This window comes from Podarcis muralis, chromosome 3, assembly GCF_964188315.1.
Source record: "Podarcis muralis chromosome 3, rPodMur119.hap1.1, whole genome shotgun sequence".
Lineage (NCBI taxonomy): Eukaryota > Metazoa > Chordata > Lepidosauria > Squamata > Lacertidae > Podarcis > Podarcis muralis.
Genome location: NC_135657.1, coordinates 15,419,712 through 15,439,933, shown reverse-complemented (window position 1 = coordinate 15,439,933; position 20,222 = coordinate 15,419,712). Strand labels below are relative to the sequence as shown.

Here is a 20,222-nt window from a genome sequence, read left to right as displayed (position 1 = left end):
AAACCCTGGCATTTCCAGGAAGGAGAGACCCCCTTCTTAAATCCTGGAGAGCCAATTATTGTAGGCAGTTCTGAGTGATATTTCTCCCTCCCAATAAAGCTTTCCTGGAGCTTGACTCTAACATTCATCAGCATTAGTGCTGTGTGTTGCATCCCTGGGCAAGGGATGTCCAAGGAGGCATGTTCCATGCCTTCTTCAGGCCACGTGGCAGAGGGGTTGCCAAAGATACCAGCTCACAACTGATCTGTAAGGTAAAGGTAAAGGGACCCCTAACCATTAGTGACCGACTCTGGGGTTGCGGCACTAATCTCGCTTTATTGGCCAAGGGAGCCGGCGTACAGCTTCTGGGTCATGTGGCCAGCATGACTAAGCCGCTTCTGGTGAACCAGAGCAGCGCACCGAAACGCCGTTTACCTTCCCGCCAGAGCGGTACCTATTTATCTACTTGCATTTTGACGTGCTTTTGAACTGCTATGTTGGCAGGAGCAGGGACCGAGCAACAGGAGCTCACCCCGTCACAGGGATTCGAACCGCTGACCTTCTGATCGGCAAGTCCTAGGCTCTGTGGTTTAACCCACAGCGCCACCCGCATCCCTTAACTGATCTGTACATCAGGTGTTATTCCAGAACAGCTGCCTCACAATATCTGCTTTCACCTCAGGCCCAGATTCCTCCCAATACCAGGTCCTTCAACATACTTCTCCTTCCCGGGGGGTGCTTCAGCTCAGCTCTTTCTTCCCAGTGAGCAAGCATCCCATTTCCAGTCTGGTCTCCTCAGGAGTAAGTCCCAGGGATGGTCAGTTCCTCCCACAGTTGCCTCAGATTTCTTCTCCTGCCACGCCCTGTGTGTCCCTGTCTCAATGGGGCCTCATTCCTGCTCTCTTTGACTTTTTATTTCCTCCTCGTCTTCAAGGACCGCCTCTTTCCACATGAATCTACCCAGACCCTGAGATCATCTTCTGAGGCCCTTCTTCGTGCACCTCCTCCAAGAGAGGCCTGGAGGCTAGCAACAGGAGAGCAGGCCTTTTCTGCAATGGCTCCCCATTTGTGGAATGCTTTCCCTAGGGAGGCCTGCCTGGCGCCTTCCTTTAGATGCCAGGCAAAAACATTCCTCTTTAACCAGGCTTTTGGTTGATCGACATCCAATGCCCTGTTAAAAAGTGTGTGTGTGGGGGGGGGGAAGGATTGTTGGGTTGTTTTTGTTTTATTTTGATTGTATGTTTTGTGTTTGTATATTGTGATTTTATCCTGTGAACCGCCCTGAGACCTGCGGGGATAGGGGAGTATACAAATTTAATAAATAATAACAACAATTCTGCCTTGGCAGCTGGGCTCCTTCTTTGCCACCAGGCCACCAATGGAGAGCCTCCTGGATTTTTTGTCCCCCAGTTGGAGTCCCCAGACAATGCCCAAATGTGGTCTCCTCAGGAGTCATTGCCTGGTTGGTGCCTGGTGGTATGGCTAGTGGATTACTAGGAATGCTTTTAATGTTTGATCTTTTATCGCATTATGATGATGATGATGATGATGATGATGATGATGATGATGTTGGGAGCTGCCCAGAGAGGCTGGGGAAACCCAGCCAAATGGGTAGGGTATAAATAAATAAATAAATAAATAATAATAATAATGACTGTTATTATTATTAAAGGCTGTCACAGAATTATAGAATTATAGAGCTGGAAGTGGCCCCTGGGTCATCTAGTCCAACCCCCTGCAGGAATCTTTTGTTCAACATGGGACTTGAACCCACATCCCTGAGATGAAGAGTCTCAGGCTTTACTGACCCAGCTAGGTCAGGCGCCACCAAAGGAGGCTGGCGAGCCCTGGCAGCCCCATACATGCTCTCAAAGTCCCACAGCTGAGGATGGGACATTGAACAAGAAAGTTCTGCCATGGATGTTTTCGTTGAGATTCCACAATTGGGGTTCCCTTCCAACTCTATACGGGACACGGGTGGCGCTGTGGGTTAAACCACAGAGCCTAGGGCTTGCCGATCAGAAGGTCAGTGGTTTGAATCCCTGCGACGGTGTGAGCTCCCGTTGCTTGGTCCCTGCTCCTGCCAACCTAGCAGTTCAAAAGCACGTCAAAGTGCAAGTAGATAAACAGGTACCGCACCAGCGGGAAGGTAAACGGTGTTTTCGTGCGCTGCTCTGGTTCTCCAGAAGCGGCTTAGTCATGCTGGCCACATGAAGTAGAAGCTGTACGCTGGCTCCCTCGGCCAATAAAGCGAGATGAGCGCCACAACCCCAGAGTCGTCCACAACTGGACCTAATGGTGAGGGGTCCCTTTACCTTTACCTTTCCAACTCTATGCGCAGAGGTATGAGGAGAACGCACCAGTGTTAAAGGTATTCCAGAGATGAATGCAAATTATAATCACACATCGTTGGTTATTTCCCTTTAATTTCCCCTTTTAAAAACCCTGCCCCCCCAACCCCCCCAATTTTTTTAAAAATGCCACGAACACACGTTTTGTGGTCACGTGCAAGCAAAACTCAACAAACATTTTATTTTATATATATATAAAATAGAAAGCTTCTAGGTCCAGCCCTCTCCCACCCCACCGACCGTTCATCTCCAGCGAAACCTCCCCTCTGATTGACACCTCCCTCCCAGAGCGCCGGCAGCCTGCGGAGGGGCGAAAGGGGCCGGCTGCTCGGCAGTTGGCTCGGGAACCGACAGGGGGCGCGCGCGGTCGGGCGTTAGGCGGTGGCCGCCGAGCTGCGAGAGGGCGAGGAGAGATGGCTCATGGCAACCCCGTGGTGAGGGCGAAAAGCTGGGGTGGGGGGCGAGGAATAGGGGGGAGAAGCTCAGCTTGGCTCAGGGAAGCGCCCAGGCACGTTTAGACCCCGGGCTTAGCCGGCTTGCAAACATCCCCCCTTCCCTCTTAGGATGCTATTGCGCCTGGCTGTGTTTGGGGCTGTGTGTGTCCTTTTGCAGAGGGGGGTCCCCAAATTCCTTCCCTTGAGCAGACCCATTAAGAGGCTCTGGGTGGTACTTAAAGTAATCGCTTGATTGGGGGAGCAGAAACAGTACATTTTTCTTTTAAAGGCACACCCCCAGTCCTGGCATTTAACTGAACCGAACCCCAAGAGATTGGCATCAAAGCACCCTGTGTTAGAGAGGTGGTATATATCACCTTTTTGTTGTGTTATGTTAGTATAAAGGTAAAGGGACCCCTCACCATTAGGTCCAGTCGTGACCGACTCTGGGGTTGTGGCGCTCATCTCGCTTTACTGGCCAAGGGAGCCGGCATACAGCTTCCGGGTCATGTGGCCAGCATGACTAAGCCGCTTCTGGCGAACCAGAGCAGCACACGGAAACGCTGTTTACCTTCCCGCTGGAGCGGTACCTATTTATCTACTTGCACTTTGACGTGCTTTCAAACTGCTAGGTTGGCAGGAGCAGGGACTGAGCAATGGGAGCTCACCCCGTCACGGGGATTCAAACTGCCAACCTTCTGATCAGCAAGCCCTAGGCTCTGTGGTTTAACCCACAGTGCCACCTGTGTCCCATCATGTTAGTATAGGGCACGGTTAGTTGTATGCAGTTACGGGTGAAGCACTATCACCGCCTTGATTTACATCGCTTTGAAAGGGATGGCTAGGAAGAACTAATCAGGCAAATTAATGGTCTCTTGGTGCACTTTGAAGTCAGGCTACTGCAATGAAGCCTTCATGTTTAGAGGCAGTCTACCTTTAAACCTCTATGTGCACCAGTAGCGGGGAATGGGAAAGGCAGGCAGGGCAGGGCTGTTGTTTTCAGGTCCTGCTTCAGTGATTCCTGAAAGCATTTTGGGAAACAGGAATGCTGGATTGGCTGGAAGTTTCGGCCAACCCAGCAGGGACAATCTTTTGGTCTGTATTTTACATCGTGGGGCTAATCTCTCCCCCTGCCCCGAATGTTGCTAATGGAGGCAGCCTGCAGCTACCTCTCCTTCCAAAGCCCTGGAACATTTTTGTTGTTGTTTAGTCGTTTAGTCGTGTCCGACTCTTTGTGACCCCATGGACCAGAACACGCCAGGCACTCCTGTCTTCCACTGCCTCCCGCAGTTTGGTCAAACTCATGCTGGTAGCTTCGAGAACACTGTCCAACCATCTCGTCCTCTGTCGTCCCCGTCTCCTTGTGCCCTCCATCTTTCCCAACATCAGGGTCTTTTCCAGGGGGTCTTCTCTTCTCATGAGGTGGCCAAAGTCTTGGAGCCTCAGCTTCACGACCTGTCCTTCCAGTGAGCACTCAGGGCTGATTTCCTTAAGAATGGATACGTTTGATCTTCTTGCAGTCCATGGGACTCTCAAGAGTCTCCTCCAGCACCATAATTCAAAAGCATCAATTCTTTGGCGATCAGCCTTTTTTATGGTCCAGCTTTCACTTCCATACATCACTACTGGGAAAACCATAGCTTTTACCATACGGACCTTTGTTGGCAAGGAACGTTTTTAGATTAGAGAAAATGAGAGCAAGAGGCGACATGATAAAAGTTAGTGAAATTATGCACGGCACAGAGAAAGTGGACAAGACATAGATAAACTTTATTTGCATTAGCCAATGGCCATAGCAACTTAAAACAAGCAATATATACAATTAAAAAGACAACAATGGGTAAAAAGGACAATCAGATGACCAAGATTATCGTTCAGATAGTGGCCCTTAATCGCATGGCACCCTCGATAAAGCTAGCAACCTTTGCTGTTGTCTGATCATTTTGATCTGATAAAAGAAGGAACAATGTGGCCGCAGATGGGTGGCCTGGGATGGTAAGAGCGGGGTGATGATCTCAACCCTCAGATCTTTATAAAGGGGACAGGACAGGAGAACATGAGCCACTGTTTCCAGATAAAGTGGACAAGAGAAAAGGTTGTCTCCCCCTCTCATAACACTAAAACTCACGGGCATCAAACGAAGCTGAGCGTTGGAAGATTCAGGACGGATAAAAGGAAAAGTTTTCCTCCCCGCACAAGACATAGTTAAACTTTGGAACTCACTTCCACAAGAGGCAGTGATGGCTGCCAGCTTGAAAGAGGATTGGGCAAATTCATGGAGGAGAGGCTGTGCTCTGTGGAGGCAGTAATGCATTTGTGCAATGGGTCAGTGGTTGGTGGTCTGAGCCCACTTAGGGTTGGCTGTGAGCAGAATCCCTGCATTGCAGGGGGCTGGACTAGATGACCCCTGGAGATCCCTCCCAACTCTACAATTTTTTATTCTACTAGTTGCTGGGAACTGCAGGGGAAAATGCTCTTGTGCTTAGCGGCTTCTGGCAGGTTTCCCAGAATCACCTGACTGTTCACTGTGAGGACAGGATGCTAGACTAGATGGGCCACTGGTCTAATCTAGCAGGCCATTCTAGGGACCTCAAGGGTCATTGAGTCCAACCCCCCCCACTGCAGAATTCAGAATCGCCAAGAAGGGAGGTAGCACATTCCACTGTCTGTTGAACAGTCCCGCCTCCATTCATGACTGCCATGATGTCCTGAGCTACTCCAGAGCACGGATATTTTAGAAGAGCCAACTTAAAAACCTGCTGTTTGAACAAAACGCACATGGAACATTTAATTCGAGGGGCTGTCACGCTTCAGACATTTATTTATTTTTGGTGTTAACTTTGTGCCGGGTTTTAAATTTGTCGATGCTACCCAAATTGTGAATGTGCTTATCTTAAAACTCAAGATCGGGAGATTACTCGCAAAGCTTCTGTTATTAGAATAAATGTTTTGTGGGCGTGTGCCTAACAGCACTAAACTAAGCCTGTGCTGAAATTAATGTCATGTATTTTCGGGGTAAATCTGACCTAGTTTGAAAGTCTTGAAATTTTAGAAATGATGATAACACAAGTTTGCATGTATTCTGGGGAAGTTTCCGAAGCTTTACATTTAAAGCATTTTTTAAAAAAAGAAGAAGTGAGGAAAACAAGCTTAATGTTGCAAAGACATTTATTTGCTGGGAAATGTGGCAAAATGTGAAATTAATAGCCTGCTTTGCACATCACACCAAGCCACACCATGACTTATTGTGAATGCATGGGGACCTGGAGAGAAACTTATGTCCCCTTCACTCCCTCCTGGGTTGTTTTGCTTCTGTGCTGAACAGGTGTGGGGTGATGGCATTTGTATGGCTTGAGAGACAATGGAGTGCGCCTCTGGGGGTGAAGTCAAACTGCTCCATTAGCCGCACCAAAGTGACCTCCCTGGGGTGCAAGCCTGGGCGGTGTGTATATAATAATAATAATAATAATAATAATAATAATAATAATAATAATATTTTATTTATATCCCGCCCTCCCCAGCCGAAGCCGGGCTCAGAGCGGCTAACAACAATAAAATAATACAGCATTCTAAAATCAATTCATTCTAAAATCAGTTCAAATCAAATTAATGGCAACCATTGGGCTAGAGTTCTGTGAGGATTACCAAAGGATTTGGTGGAACAGCTCAGTCTTGCAGGCCCTGCGGAAAGATCTCAAGTCCCACAGGGCTCTAGTCTCTTGTGACAGAGCGTTCCACCAGATTGGGGTCATGGCCGAAAAAGCCCTGGCTCTGGTTGAGGCCAGCCTAACCTCCCTGTGACCCGGGACCTCCAAGATGTTTTTGTTTGAAGACCGTAAGGTCCTCCGTGGGACATACCAGGAGAAGTATGGAAGTCCTGGGCTTCCCAGACAACAAGACCCTCCTCTTGGCCTCGCCAATGTGGTCCAGAGGAAAGCAGAGGAAGATGTGTTGCACCAGCTTGGCTGCAGGAGTTGCCAGAAGGACAAGTACAATGCACTATCCAGCCATCTTAGGGACTCCAGATTTGTGTAGGGTTCACTGCTTAGCCTCTTCTTCTCCCTTAAGATGTCATGCAGGGTAGAGGGTACGGCTTGTTCCTTGAGGTTTACTCCCGAAGCCTTTCTCATGAATGGGTATAGCCGCAAGGCAGCGGAAGTTTAGGACCAGAGTTTTCCTTCTCCTGGATGGTCTACCTTGCCAGGCCTAAGAGGCCCATCGGCCCCTCATTTCCCTCGACAGCACGTGCAGAAATCACCTTCTTGACCATTGGATCCACTTCCGGTCTTGTTCACTCAATCCTCTGGAGTCTGTCTTCACCTGCAGGGAAACTCCCTAACTTGTTGAGGGTTTGAGACCAATAATAATACAGTGGTACCTGGGATGCGGGTGGCACTGTGGGTTAAACCACAGAGGCTAGGACTTGCCGATCAGAAGGTCGGTGGTTCGAATCCCCGCAGTGGGGTGAGCTCCCGTTGCTCCTGCTCCTGCCAACCTAGCAGTTCGAAAGCACGAAGTGCAAGTAGATAAATAGGTACTGCTGCGGCGGGAAGGTAAACGGTGTTTCCGTGCGCTGCTCTGGTTTGCCAGAAGCAGCTTAATCCTGCTGGCCACATGACCCGGAAGCTGTACGCCGGCTCCCTCGGCCAATAAAGCTAGATGAGCGCCGTAACCCCAGAGTCAGCCACAACTGGATCTAATGGTCAGGGGTCCCTTTACTTTTACCGCGGGTTACAGATGCTTCAGGTTACAGATGCTTCAGGTTACAGACTCTGCTAACCTCGGGTTAAGAACTTTGCTTCAGGATGAGAACAGAAATCGCATGACACTGGCACAGCGGCAGCGGGAGGCCCCATTAGCTAAAGTGGTACCTCAGGTTAAGAACAGTTTCAGGTTAAGAACGGACCTCTGGAACGAATTAAGTACATAACCAGAGGTACCACTGTACTTGGTATCCTTCTGGGCTGGAATGAGACCATGGCTGCTTCCGGATGACCTGCTTATTGAGCATTGATCCTGGCATGGTCCTAATCTTCCTTCAAACAACCCACGCCATATATTTAAAGCACAGGGCATCTACCAAACCTGGGGACTGCGGTTTAGCCCCACAGAGCTGCAATTGCCAGCATGCTTAACCAGTGGCGAAGCTGCATGCTCCGGCACCGGGGTCAGAGAGCAGGTGGGGTGGGGGCATGGCTGGCAGGGGCCCTGGGGGTGTGGCACGTCACCCGCAGGGGCATGGCATGCGTCCCGGGGGCATGTCGCAGTGAATGAACTAAGTTCTTACCCCGAGGTACCACAGTAGTAGTAGTAGTAGTAGTAGTAGTAGTAGTAGTAGTAGTAATAATAATTTTATTATTTGTATCCTGCCAATCTGACTTGGTTGCCCCAGCCACTCTTGGCAGCTTCTAGCATATACAAAAACATAATCAAACATTAAACATCGAAAACTTCCCAACGGCTACCCTCACCTGGTTTAGCTGGGCAGTCGAAGCCGTTCCTGAGATAAGGCTGCTGTCGCTTGCTGACAGCTTCTAGGAGCCACAGGTGAGAGCTGAGTGCAGGGTGGGGACCAAAGGTGGACAAACTACCCCAGAAGGAGCATGATGTACCCTCCCCCAGAGGTAGTCCTGCTCCCTTCACACCCAATACACCCCATACCCCAGGTGTGGGGTGACTTTAACGTAACTGGGCATTTTGCACTGCCAAAGGAAAGAACTGTGTTTACCTGCGCCAACTGCTTTGGAACGGACAGGGCAGAAACTGAATTGAGGTTGCAGTCCTGTGTACACTTATCTGGAAAGTGAAACACTATTGGGGACAGTGGGCCATGCATGCATAGAAGTGGAGAGGGCTCCTTTAAGAATACAGGAAGAGCTTGCTGGATCACAGTGTCCAGCCAGATTCCCCGGGGAGAAATTGGCAAGCAGGACCCGGGTGCAAGACCACTCCTTTAGCACCCTGAGCGCTGCTGATCTTATTGAGATATACCTAGGACTCCTGAGACTTCACCAGCCATTGCCCATCCATGCTTAAACCCTTCTTTGCAGCCACGGTGGCCAGAGCTGTGAATGTTTTGAAAGGGAAAATGGGAGATTCCTCAGTTCTGGATCCAAGGCAACTTCTTTAGTATCACAGAAGGGGTGAAGCTCAGTGGCGGAACACCTGGTTCGTATGCAGTAGGGCTCAATTTCATTCTCCAGAATCTCCAGGCAGGTTTGGGAGCACCCCGTCTGAAATCCCTGAGAGCTGCTGCTGCCGGCCAGTGTAGACATCACTGGGTTAGATATATGTCAGTGGTCCGACGTGGTGCAAGGCAGCATCTTCCTAGGTTCTCTCATGGAACTGCAGCACACAGAGACAGGGAGCCTTCTTTTAACTCTTTCCCCCCTCTGTGATTCATGTGCCGCACAGCCTAAATTCTACAAATCGGTTATCGACGATGTGATTGAAGTTGTCCAGGATGTCTTTGCGGAAGAAGGGGTCGATGAGCAGGTCCTGAAAGAGCTGAAGCGGGTGAGTTGAATGGCTCTGGTTTGCAGTTTCCCCTCTCTCTCCTTCTCCCATTCCTAGTCTGGTCTGAGTAGCTTGTATTCCTGTTTTCTGCAGAAATGCCCAAACACTTTCCTTTGACACCAGTGGTGCAGTGGAGGGTGGGGCAGGGACAAAGCCCCGCCACTTATTTCACAGAAGGGACTATAGTAAGATCTCCTGGACCGCTATATGTCAATAGTGCCAAATAAATAAAAGAGAAATTCACCAGATAAGGCCAAATTAGTGAGCAAGCTGTTGAGATCCCCTAAACTCTTCAGCTCCTCATTACTATTCTACCACTGCTTGCCACTGCTTACCAGTTTAGTTCATATTTAGAGTTGACAGCATCTGTCTGTGTCACAGGGGCGAAAGGGAGCCATATCTATCTTCATTTTTTAGTTAATGGTGGGATTTGGAACTACCCCTAAAAATCAAAATTCCGGTTATTGGGTTCTGAAGTACACTCTGAGCTGAGTTTATGTTTTTGTGCTCTGTCTTGCAATTTCCTCACAAAGATCATGCTTCTGGTTCTGGCATACTTCCAAACGGGGACGGTCAGGACTTTTTTCCCCAGCCAAAACTTGCCAGAGCTCAGTTTCAGCACCTCTCAGGTGAGCACCATTGCCTTTCTAAGAGAACAAGGGAGGGGTGTTCATGGTGAGTTCTGGCACCTCTTTTTCTAGAAAAATAGCCCCGAGGATGGTTATTATAATCTTAGATGCTCCCCACTTTCTTGAATAGAGTCCAGGGATAGTGCAATGATGTTTAGTTTCCTGCAGATTTGAGAGGGAGCATGCACAGCGGAATCTCTCTGTATTTCTATAATATTGGTTTGTTCACAAATATACCAGCAGAGCGTAGTGGAAGCAAAAACGCTCCCCAAAGCAGGTAGCTTAATCACTGATCCTGCACCAGATTCCCTAAAAGCAGCTAATACAAAGTCTTAAGGCCATACCCCAGTTATTCAGATAACTTACATGGAAAACTCAGCTCTTTGCTTCAGAGGACTGTTCCTGAGTTTCACCCTGCAATTATTCATTAATGAACAATTAAAGGGTCCTTTATCACACACCAGGTAATTATTTTAGCATAGCCATAGTGATAGGCCCACCCGCAGTGATAGAGGAGGCCAAACTCAACAATATATAAAGCCAATGGGTTAGGTTCGATCCTGACGGGAAGTGTAAAAATCAGCTGGCTTAAATGAGATCTTTTCACCTTTATATGTGTGTGGTTTTATTATTCAAACCTCCTTTTCTTGCAGCGCTGGGAAACGAAAGTGATGCAGTCCAAAGCGACGGAAAGCTTCTTCCGCCACAGCCACCTTCCTCCCCAGTTCACCTTGCACCTGCCTCCCAACTTCCACCAAGCCCTGCAGACGACAACAGGTTGATGAACGGTCTCTTTCTGCAGATACTGCACAGTGGTGGCCGTGGGTAGCTCACTGGGGAAGCGTACATCTGGCCTGCAGAAAACCCCTTGTTCAAGCCTTGTATGTGATGGTTGTATGTGATGGCAGAGAAGGGCTGCCCCTCAGTAGACAAGGCTGGGTTAGGCTAGGCAGAGCCAACATGGTGCCGTCCATATTTGGCTTGATTCAAACTCTCATTGGCCCCAGTGTGGCTGTTGGTCAGGTATGAAAGGAGCTGCAGTTTCCACTCTTACGAACGGATACCTGCTCGGCAATAATACCTTGCGAGGCACAGGCCACGGTTCTATACTACTGAGTCTAAACCACTGACCCTCTTGGGCTTGCCGATCAGAAAGTCGGTGGTTCGAATCCCCATGATTGGGTGAGCTCCCATTGCTTTGTCCCAGCTCCTGCCAACCTAGCAGTTCAAACGCATCTCAGTGCAAGTAGATAAATAGATACCGCTGCACTGGGAAGGTAAACAGTGTTTCCATGCGCCCTGGTTTCCGTCACGGTGTCCCGTTGTGCCAGAAGTGGTTTAGTCCTGCTGGCCACATGACCCAGAAAGCTGTCTGTGAACGAACACCAACTCCCTGAAAGCGAGATGAGCGCCGCACCCCATAGTCACCTTTGACTGGACTTCGCTGTCTGGGGGTCCTTTACCTTTTCCCCTGGGAGTAAGCCCCTTTGAAGAGAGTGGGATTTACGTACGAACCGAGAGGCGTAGGAGTGCTCTAAATGAATTGCAGTCACAAGTCAAAGTGTGGTGCTGGCTTGATGACGGATTAAACAAAGAGAAGACTTGCGGCCTTATTGTAACACCAGGGGTGCTTCATGACTGTTGCTATTTTTGGGTGGGATTCAATCATGTACCAACCAGTTTTCCGGTTGGGCAAATGTCGTGGATTGGGAGGTCTTGTGCAACAAGCTCACTTCTCCAAAAGGTTGGACTTTTTGCAAGAAGGAAAGTGAGGGGGGAATGTGCTGGAAAGTGCGGGGTGATAATCTGCTTTGGTGCAACGTCAGATCACCTCCCTGCAGACAAATCAGAAGGAATGCTCATTAAATAACCAGCATTGCCTAATCTCCCTGCGAACAGATTGTGATGGATGCTTAATAAAGGGGTTGTCTGGGAACGCCCCTTGATGCCAGCCTCTCGCCTCTGCTGATTTTTTGTCAGGGCTTAATGGTGATGCATATGCAGTGGGAGGAATCACTGTGCAGGAGAATTCAAAACTTTACATGAAGCCCTTGTGACATTTGTTATTTAAACAATATTCCTTTAGGTGCTGCTGCTGGCAGAGGAATTCAACAGTTTGCTACGACAGCAGCGTCGGCGGCCGAACTTGTATGTAGACTTAGCATTGCCTTATGATTTTTCTTATCTACCTCCAAGGCAAAAACCTTAAATTCTATATCAGTATCAACGTTTTCCAGTTGAACAATCTTTGGTGATGATAAATAGCCTTGCAAAATGCCAATTGTAATCAAGCAATCAGCATTCATATTGCAAACACCGGTAATTATAGAGATGCCCAGTCCGTTTTTAAAGAGTTTCGTATCGATTGGGGATGGGGACGACGACCATTATGCTACTTTTGTCTGCCATCCTAAACCCAATTGTAGACGCGGCCTTCTCTTGGTACATTTGAGATTGGTTTCCCTTATTTCATTTATTGTATTAATTTAATAGCTTGTCTCCTAAAAGCATTTGAAAGCAACTTGCCATTTATGTATTGAATTGATGCTTTTGCTAGGCTTGTCTGTACAATGGATTGGGTCCAGGCTTGCACATCACTCCCGCCAGTGCTAGAGGAAGACAGCAGGCAGTGATTTTCACCAATTTTGTCTCCCCCTGTAGCCCCTTGGAAAAACTGTCCCATAGGATCGTGGGGGACAGCATGGGAGGTGGTGCTTATTGCTGCAAAGCAAAGAGGAGTTAGGAGAAAACCAGAGCACCCCTTCTAGATCCTGTCTAGAATGGATGGAGCCTCCCAGTCACAGATGTGCAAGTCTGGATACAATCTGCCCTCTAATAACGTACTCAGGAGGATAATTTGCAGTAGCAGGGTGGGCAACTTCTTGCAGCCCAAGGGCTGCAATTTGGGCAACTTTCCCAAGGCCAAACGCTAGAGCTGGGCAGCACCAGAGGCAAAAGTGGGAAGAGCAACGGATGCAAAACCCAACTTTCTACAGTGGGATCATTTCTACATTACCCTCCTGCAACATGCTCTGTGTGAGTGTCTGGAGGTGGGTGGCAGCTAACGGATTAAGGTTGAATCTCAACAAGACAGAAGTACGGTGGCAGACAGGTGTGGAGGACTCCCTGGTCCTGAACGGGGCAACTGTGCCCCTGAAGGATCAGGTGCGCAGCCTGGGAGTCATTTTGGATTCACAGCTGTCCATGGAGGTGCAGGTCCAGGGCAGCTGTCTGCCAGCTCCATCTGGTACGCAGGCTGAGACCCTACCTACCCGCACACTGTCTTGCCAGAGTGGTACATGCTCTGGTTATCTCCCACTTGGACTACTGCAATTCACTCTATGTGGGGCTGCCTTCGAAGGTGACCCAGAAACTACAACTAATCCAGAATGCAGCAGCTAGACTGGTGACTGGGAGCGGCTACCAGGACCCTATAACATCGGTCTTGAAAGACCTACATTGTTTCCCGGTGCATTTTCAAGCACAATTCAAAGTGCTGGTCCTGACCTTTACAGCCCTAAATGGCCTCGGCCCAGTATACCTGAAGGAGTGTCTCCACCCCCATTGCTCAGGTCCTCCTCCAAGGGTCTTCTGGCGGTTCCCTCACTATGAGAAGTGAAGTTACAGGGAACCAGGCAGAGGACCTTCTCAGCAGTGGTTCCCTCCCTTGTGGAATGTCCTCCCATTACATGTCAAGGGGACATACTACTTTTAGAAGACATCTGAAGGCAGCCCTATATGGGGAGGTTTTTAATGTTTGATGTTTTATTATGCATTTATATGTGTTGGTTGCTGCCCAGGGTATCTGGGGCAACCCATCCGGATGGGCGGAGTATAAATAATAAAATAATAAAAATTACTGCTACTGCTACTACTATTTAGCAAAGCACTTGGGAGGCGCTCCAAGCCGCCAAGCCCTGTCTAGACTTGTTCTGAATCTGCTGTAGCTTCAAGGGGGAGCTGGGGAAGTGTTTCAGGGCTACAGAAACACAACTGACTGTTGCCAGACGAAAACCAGGCAACATATGATGAGCTGGCAGATTGAACAAACTGAAAATCTTGGCTGCTGTGAACTTCAGGAGGAGAGTTGGCCAAGGCTGCAAGATCTGGAGGGCACTGGGACGGGAAAGGCTGATGCAAGGATATGTCCTTCAAAGGACCCTGGGATTCTTATACACTAATGCAGAGCTTTATTTTTCAAAGTGACCAAGATTAGAGTGCCCAGATAACAATGTGACATTCCACAAATTCTCCAGTATGAAGCACTAAACAGCTAGTTGCTACAGTATTGCGGAGCACTTTGCAATTGCTACAGCAGGCAGGAAAATCCCTGAGTGGTCCATCAAGACCCTCAGCCATGTTCAAGTGATCCATTATGGGGAGGCGGGGATGTTTTAGAGATACTGGAACAGAACATGGGCTGCGATCTACAAAATCTAACTGAATTTTCCTGATGGGCTTCCTTTCACTTCAGGGCAGCTCCAGGTCTGCCGGTACAATCTTCACCCTGCCTTCGGGCTTCGCCTGTCCCATCCAAATACCCGCTGGCGTGACTCTGCAGACGGCTTCTGGTAAGCAGAGCAGGTGCAGGCTTGGAACGTGGTTGATACAGCTGGCAGGGTTTGAATAAGTTTGCGAGGAAGACTGCGAGGATTTTGCAATGTGGAAGTTGGCTGTAGATAAGCCTCAAGGGTAAAGACTGCACCACAAAATAACAACAGGACTGTTGCACGGTGCTTCCAGGCTGCTGCTGTTTCTGGGTGGGATTCAGTTGCATCCCAAGAAATTCAGGTTTGCACAATGAAAGCTGATCATAGACTCATGGAATCGTAGATCATAGAATTGTAGAGTTGGAAGGCAGGAATCTCAACTAAATCTTCCATGACAGATGGCCATCCAACTTCTGTTTAAGAACTTCTAAGGAAGGAGAGTCCTCCACCTTCCAAGGGAGTGTTCCACTGTCAAACAGCTCTTATTGTCAGAAAGTTCTTCCTGAGGTTTAGTTGGAATCCCTTTTCTTATAACTTGAATCCATTGGTTCAGGTTCTTCCTTCTGGAGCAAGAGGAAACAAGCTTGCTCCACCCTCCTCCTTTCTTCTTCTTCTTCTTCTTCTTCTTCTTCTTCTTCTTCTTCTTCTTCTTCTTCTTCTTCTGCGATCACTCTTGGTCGAGTAAGATTGTCTTCCATAAACACGGTCTTAACAGTGAGTCCATAAGTGACTGTGGAGGCCAATTCAGGACTCACACATCCTTCCACAGTGGGGGCATAGGTTTCTGAGCGGGAGTTGAGCACGGTGAGGGTTTGCCAAGTGTGCCTTCCTCTTTGCATGTTTCTCCCTTTTGTCCTGAGTTTGAGCATCTTCAAAGCCCATGACACCTTTGGTAAAGGCTGTTCTCCAATTGGAGTGCTCACAGGCCAGGGTTTCCCAGTTGTCGGTGTTTATGCTACATTTTAAAAGATTTGCCTTGAGAGAGCCTTTAAACCTCATTTGTTGACCACCAGCATTACGCTTCCCATTTTTCAGTTCAAAATACAGTGGTACCTCAGGTTACATATGCTTCAGGTTACAGACTCCGCTAACCCAGAAATAGTACCTCGGGCTAAGAACTTTGCTTCAGGATGAGAACAGAAATCGTGCTCTGGCGGCGCGGCAGCAGCAGGAGGCCCCATTAGCTAAAGTGGTGTTTCAGGTTAAGAACAGTTTCAGGTTAAGAATGGACCTCCGGAATGAATTAAGTACTTAACCTGAAGTACCACTGTAGAGTAGTTGCTTTCAAAGATGATAATCAGGTATCTGCACAACATGACCAGTCCAATGAAGTTGATGTTGAAGAATCATTGCTTCGACACTGGTGATCTTTGCTTCTTCCAGTACACTCGCATTAGTTTGCCCTCCATCATCCATGTAACAGCTCTTATCTACCTGGCTCTTCTAGATCAACCCCAGATTATGGCTTGAAGGCACATGAAGCCACTATCTGGTTGAAGCTAAGCAGGTCTGCTTGGTTAGTGCCTGGGTGGATTACTATCTGGGAACTGCATGTATGTTCCATGATGGAAGAAAGGGAGGATATAAACGTAAGGTTTTTGTTTATTTGTTTTTAATTGAGGAAAAGAAAGAAGATCTGGAGGGCCCCAGGTGGACCATGTATGTGTTTTTAACCCTCTGTTAACTGCAACGTTGAGCTGACTGTTGATGGATGAAACTTTGTGTGAGGGAAAAAGCTGAATGGCAGTAGAACTGGCAAACCAAGGAATTTGGCTCACCTCTGGCTCTCTTCCCAAGCAGTTCTGATTGGCCATTGAGGGAGACAGGCCTACTCACAATGTTCAGTTTCTCTTTCTTAGGGCAGCTGTATAAAGTCAACATGCCGGTGGTAGTCACCCAGGCCCCAGGAGGTGCAACTGTCCTCCAGAATCCAGTTCAGCAAATATTCCAACAGCTCGGGCGGCAGCCCTCAGGAGCTCAGCCTGCCGTCGCTGGTGCCATGCCGGTGAACGCCTCTTCTCATCAGGCACCCAGTGAAAACCTGCAGGCCCTGAATCCTGCTGTATCTCAGCAAGTGGGAATGGAAGAGAAGACCTTGCCTGCTGCTGCTGCTGCTGCCATGCAGGAGGCTATTGGGAGTCATGGGAAAGCTGCAGTGGGAGCTCTGGTAAGAGAGCAACCAACCAGCTCCCTGGAGACCCTTCCAAATGCAGTTGTTCTTGACTTGAAATTATCGGAAGCACGCTGCCCTACAGTGGCCACAGAAGCGACGGCAGGAAGCTCTCCCAATGGGTCAGAATTGCCAGTCAATCTTGAGCAGCCGCTGGATCCCAACGATATAATTGAGCTGATAATTATGGGCAACGAGTTGGACGACAGCACTCTCCTGTCTGATGAAGCCAACCTCTCCTTTTCTGAAGAGGTAATTCTTTCATTTTCAAGCAGGGACAGAGTCTAACAACATTTGGTGGGCCACAGGTTACCTACTTTCTTTTGAAGGATTTCTTTCCATCTTTCTTCAGTTCAAAACTGCTTGCAAATGTGATTTTTAAAATGTAGCAGAATGTAGGATGTGTGCAGAATTGTGAAATAAGCATGCTCTTGGGTATTTACCATATTCTTCCCATTTAAAATTGAGAATGAGGTACTTAAAGGAGCTGGCGTGCACCCCTAAGGGGGATTAAATTAGCTGTTCCTACCAGTGGAAGCTGAACAAAGACTAAACAAGTGCAGTGAGTATTCCCCACTCCTCCCATGCCCCCAAATTGTATATGTGGGGGTCAGGAGAATCTCTGGAACAGCAGAGGTGGGGCAGAGAAGGGAGATTGTTCCATCGCATAAGCAGAAATACTTGTGCTGATGGAGTGATCTGCTTAGCACTACCCTGAATTATTCCCATTGCTGGTTTTATTTTATTATTATTATTATTATTATTATTATTATTATTATTATTATTATTAACTACTTTCTGAAGGTTTTTCTTAAAAATGAGTGTATGCTTGTGGAATAGTTTCATTTCATTTCGATTTATCTTCGTAAATTTTCAATCATTGAAAGCTGGGAGGAGGATCTTAGATTCCTCCTAAGCCCCGCTCCTAGGTTTGACCCTAGGAAGTTGACACAGATAATAGTTGTCATGCATCTTTTCTGTGAGACACTTATGTCTGAATTGATCTTGTGAGCCTCTCCCATAGACAGAAGGGCAAGGCTTCAGAAGTAGTGTGGTGGGCATTTGTTTGTGAGGAAATGCTCCCATGTCTTCAGTGTAGTGCACATCTTCCTTCCAGCTAGAGACTTGCGTGCAGATGGAAGCTGATCTGCAGACCCAGAAGGATGTTGCCAATAATATTGAAGAGATAATTCAGCTGGATGGAACAGGTGATGTTTCTCCCAAGGTAGAAATAGAAAGCCCAAGAGATGGGGAAGATGAGGATCTTGTGGGCATCATTGATGCTGAAGATCTGAAGGTCCTGGATGAGGAAGAGGAAGAAGACGGTGAAAACAGTACCTCAGACAATCAATCTCTTAGCAGCAGTAGTGATGTGGATGAACCCTCGGTTGACATAATTGAGGAGGTAAAGCTTTTGATTCACTTGAAAATGACTTTCTTTTCACATCTGTGGGTGAGGCTGAAACTACACATGATGTAAACTGCTTTCAGTTTCCTTTTTCTTTTTACAGTCAAGCAGTGTATTAATTTTATGAAATAGATAAATGGCAGGAATCAGAGACCAATTTCGAGGACCAAAATGGGGAAGATATTACATCTTTATTCTTGTTTTGTTACTTGTGGACTTTGATGCCAATCCAGATTTGGGCACTTTGAGTCTTTGATACTCACCTGCATGCCATCCAGTTACATGATCTGCCCTGCAGACATGAGCAATTGTAATGCACCTGTTGGGGCGATGGCACCGATGAAAAATGTCTCTCCCCCTTTCATTCTTTTCCTGAATGAAAAGTCACACTCTGCCCTGTAGATTGCCCCACCTGTTTTGCACATGCAGAAACTGAGATGGAGACATCCTCTGTGTTACAACAAACACGTCCTATGGCAGTATTTTGTGGTGGTTCCTCGTAACACTTCCTCAAAATTCCAGATATACTTGCACTTCTCAGAATGGCCACTATATCAACCCTTTGTGTTCTTGGAAGGCTGTTACCATAACAGAGTTGACCAGTTCTTCTTGTTGTTTAAGAAACATAGTTCAATGCCAATCAGGAAAAAAAAAAACTTTTCCCTTTTTAGGATCCTTTAAATTCTGGGGACGATGTCAGTGAGCAGGAGACACCAGATGTATTTGACACCGATAACATAATTGTATGCCAGTATGACAAGGTACAGTGAAGAATGCTTGCTAGCTAAATGGGCCTTTACAATTTAAGTCCTCTCAGCCCTGTTAAATGTTTGGGGAAAATGTAGCTGCCTCCGTCTTTCACATCTAACACAGACCTGGGTTTGCCATGCAGTGAGTTTTTCCACAGGCAGCCACACCAATCATATTTCCCTGTTGAAAGTTCCTGTATGATGCATTTACACTTTGTGTCTTAAGTAAAATAACTTAGATATGTACTGAAACCAAAAAATGTGGGAAGTGGACCTAGGAATAAATTAAGACTTTTATTTGCTTTGGGGGGCAGTATGGACTGCAAATCCCACCAGTCTTTTCCATTAGCCATCTTGGCTGGAGCTGATGGGAGCTGCATATGGGAGCTGCCTAGTGGGTGAGAAGGAATGGAGTTTCCCTGGAAAAAGGTGTGGCTGTCTGGAATCCTGAACAGCTCCCTGCCTTGCAAGGTTGCTTGTTCCACATGTAAGCTACTTTTTAAGTGTGCAGTGTAGATATTTCTGAGTGCTTCTGCTTTTAGTACATGAATTGTTTTTAATTGTTCAATATTTCCCATTGCTTACCAAGGAAAGCAACTGTTATTTTAGTGGGATTTAAAGGCCCCAGCATACTGCTTTTTGTTTTTTACCAGGTTCAGCGGAGTAAGAACAGATGGAAGTTCTACTTGAAAGACGGTGTGATGTGCTTTGGGGGAAAGGACTACGTTTTTTCCAAAGCCATTGGAGATGCAGAATGGTGAAATGTACAAAAATATCCAGAGTGTTTTTGGTTTTGTGTGTGCAACGTTCAGTAAGAATATACTGAAATGCTTGCCTTCCGAAATGTGAAATACAGCAATGTGAAAAGAGACTTCACATGAAAAACACATGTAAAAAATGAATAAATCCTACGTAAAACAGTGATTGTTCATTGACCAGCTTTGCCTTTTGTGCACACACACAAATGTGGGTTATGCGGCTCACTTAGCGCATCTGTTTGTGGCATCCCTGTTCTTTGATGCTAACCAAATCTCCAAGCCACCTTGAGTTATGGAAGACACTGTAACTTGGGGGCCTTGAGTCTCCCAGCAGTCAAAGCTTGTTGTTGTTGTTTAGTCGTTTAGTCGTGTCCGACTCTTCATGACCCCATGGACCAGAGCACGCCAGGCACTCCTGTCTTCCACTGCCTCCCGCTGTTTGGTCAAAGTCATGTTCGTAGCTTCGAGAACATTGTCCAACCATCTCGTCCTCTGTAGTCCCCTTCTCCTTGTGCCCTCCATCTTTCCCAGCATCAGGGACTTTTCCAGGGAGTCTTCTCTTCTCATGAGGTGGTCAGAGTATTGGAGCCTCAGCTTCAGGATCTGTCCTTCCAGTGAGCACTCAGGGCTGATTTCCTTAAGAATGGAGAGGTTTGATCTTCTTGCTGTCCATGGGACTCTCATAATTCCAAAGCATCAATTCTTCGGCAATCAGCCTTCTTTATGGTCCAGCTCTCA

General features: G+C 47.6%; 1 protein-coding gene across 1 annotated transcript; it reads left to right on the top strand.

Annotated features, from left to right (window-relative positions):
• The first annotated feature begins 2,662 nt into the window (after positions 1 to 2,662).
• On the top strand, positions 2,663 to 19,636 carry GTF2A1L (general transcription factor IIA subunit 1 like). Its single transcript, XM_028725027.2, has 9 exons — positions 2,663 to 2,764; positions 9,179 to 9,280; positions 10,563 to 10,686; positions 11,996 to 12,057; positions 14,384 to 14,480; positions 16,259 to 16,821; positions 17,687 to 17,974; positions 18,649 to 18,738; positions 19,380 to 19,636. The coding sequence occupies exons 1-9, from the start codon at positions 2,744 to 2,746 to the stop codon at positions 19,485 to 19,487; spliced, it is 1,455 nt and encodes a 484-aa protein (XP_028580860.2). The 5' UTR covers positions 2,663 to 2,743; the 3' UTR covers positions 19,488 to 19,636.
• The last annotated feature ends 586 nt before the right edge of the window (positions 19,637 to 20,222 follow it).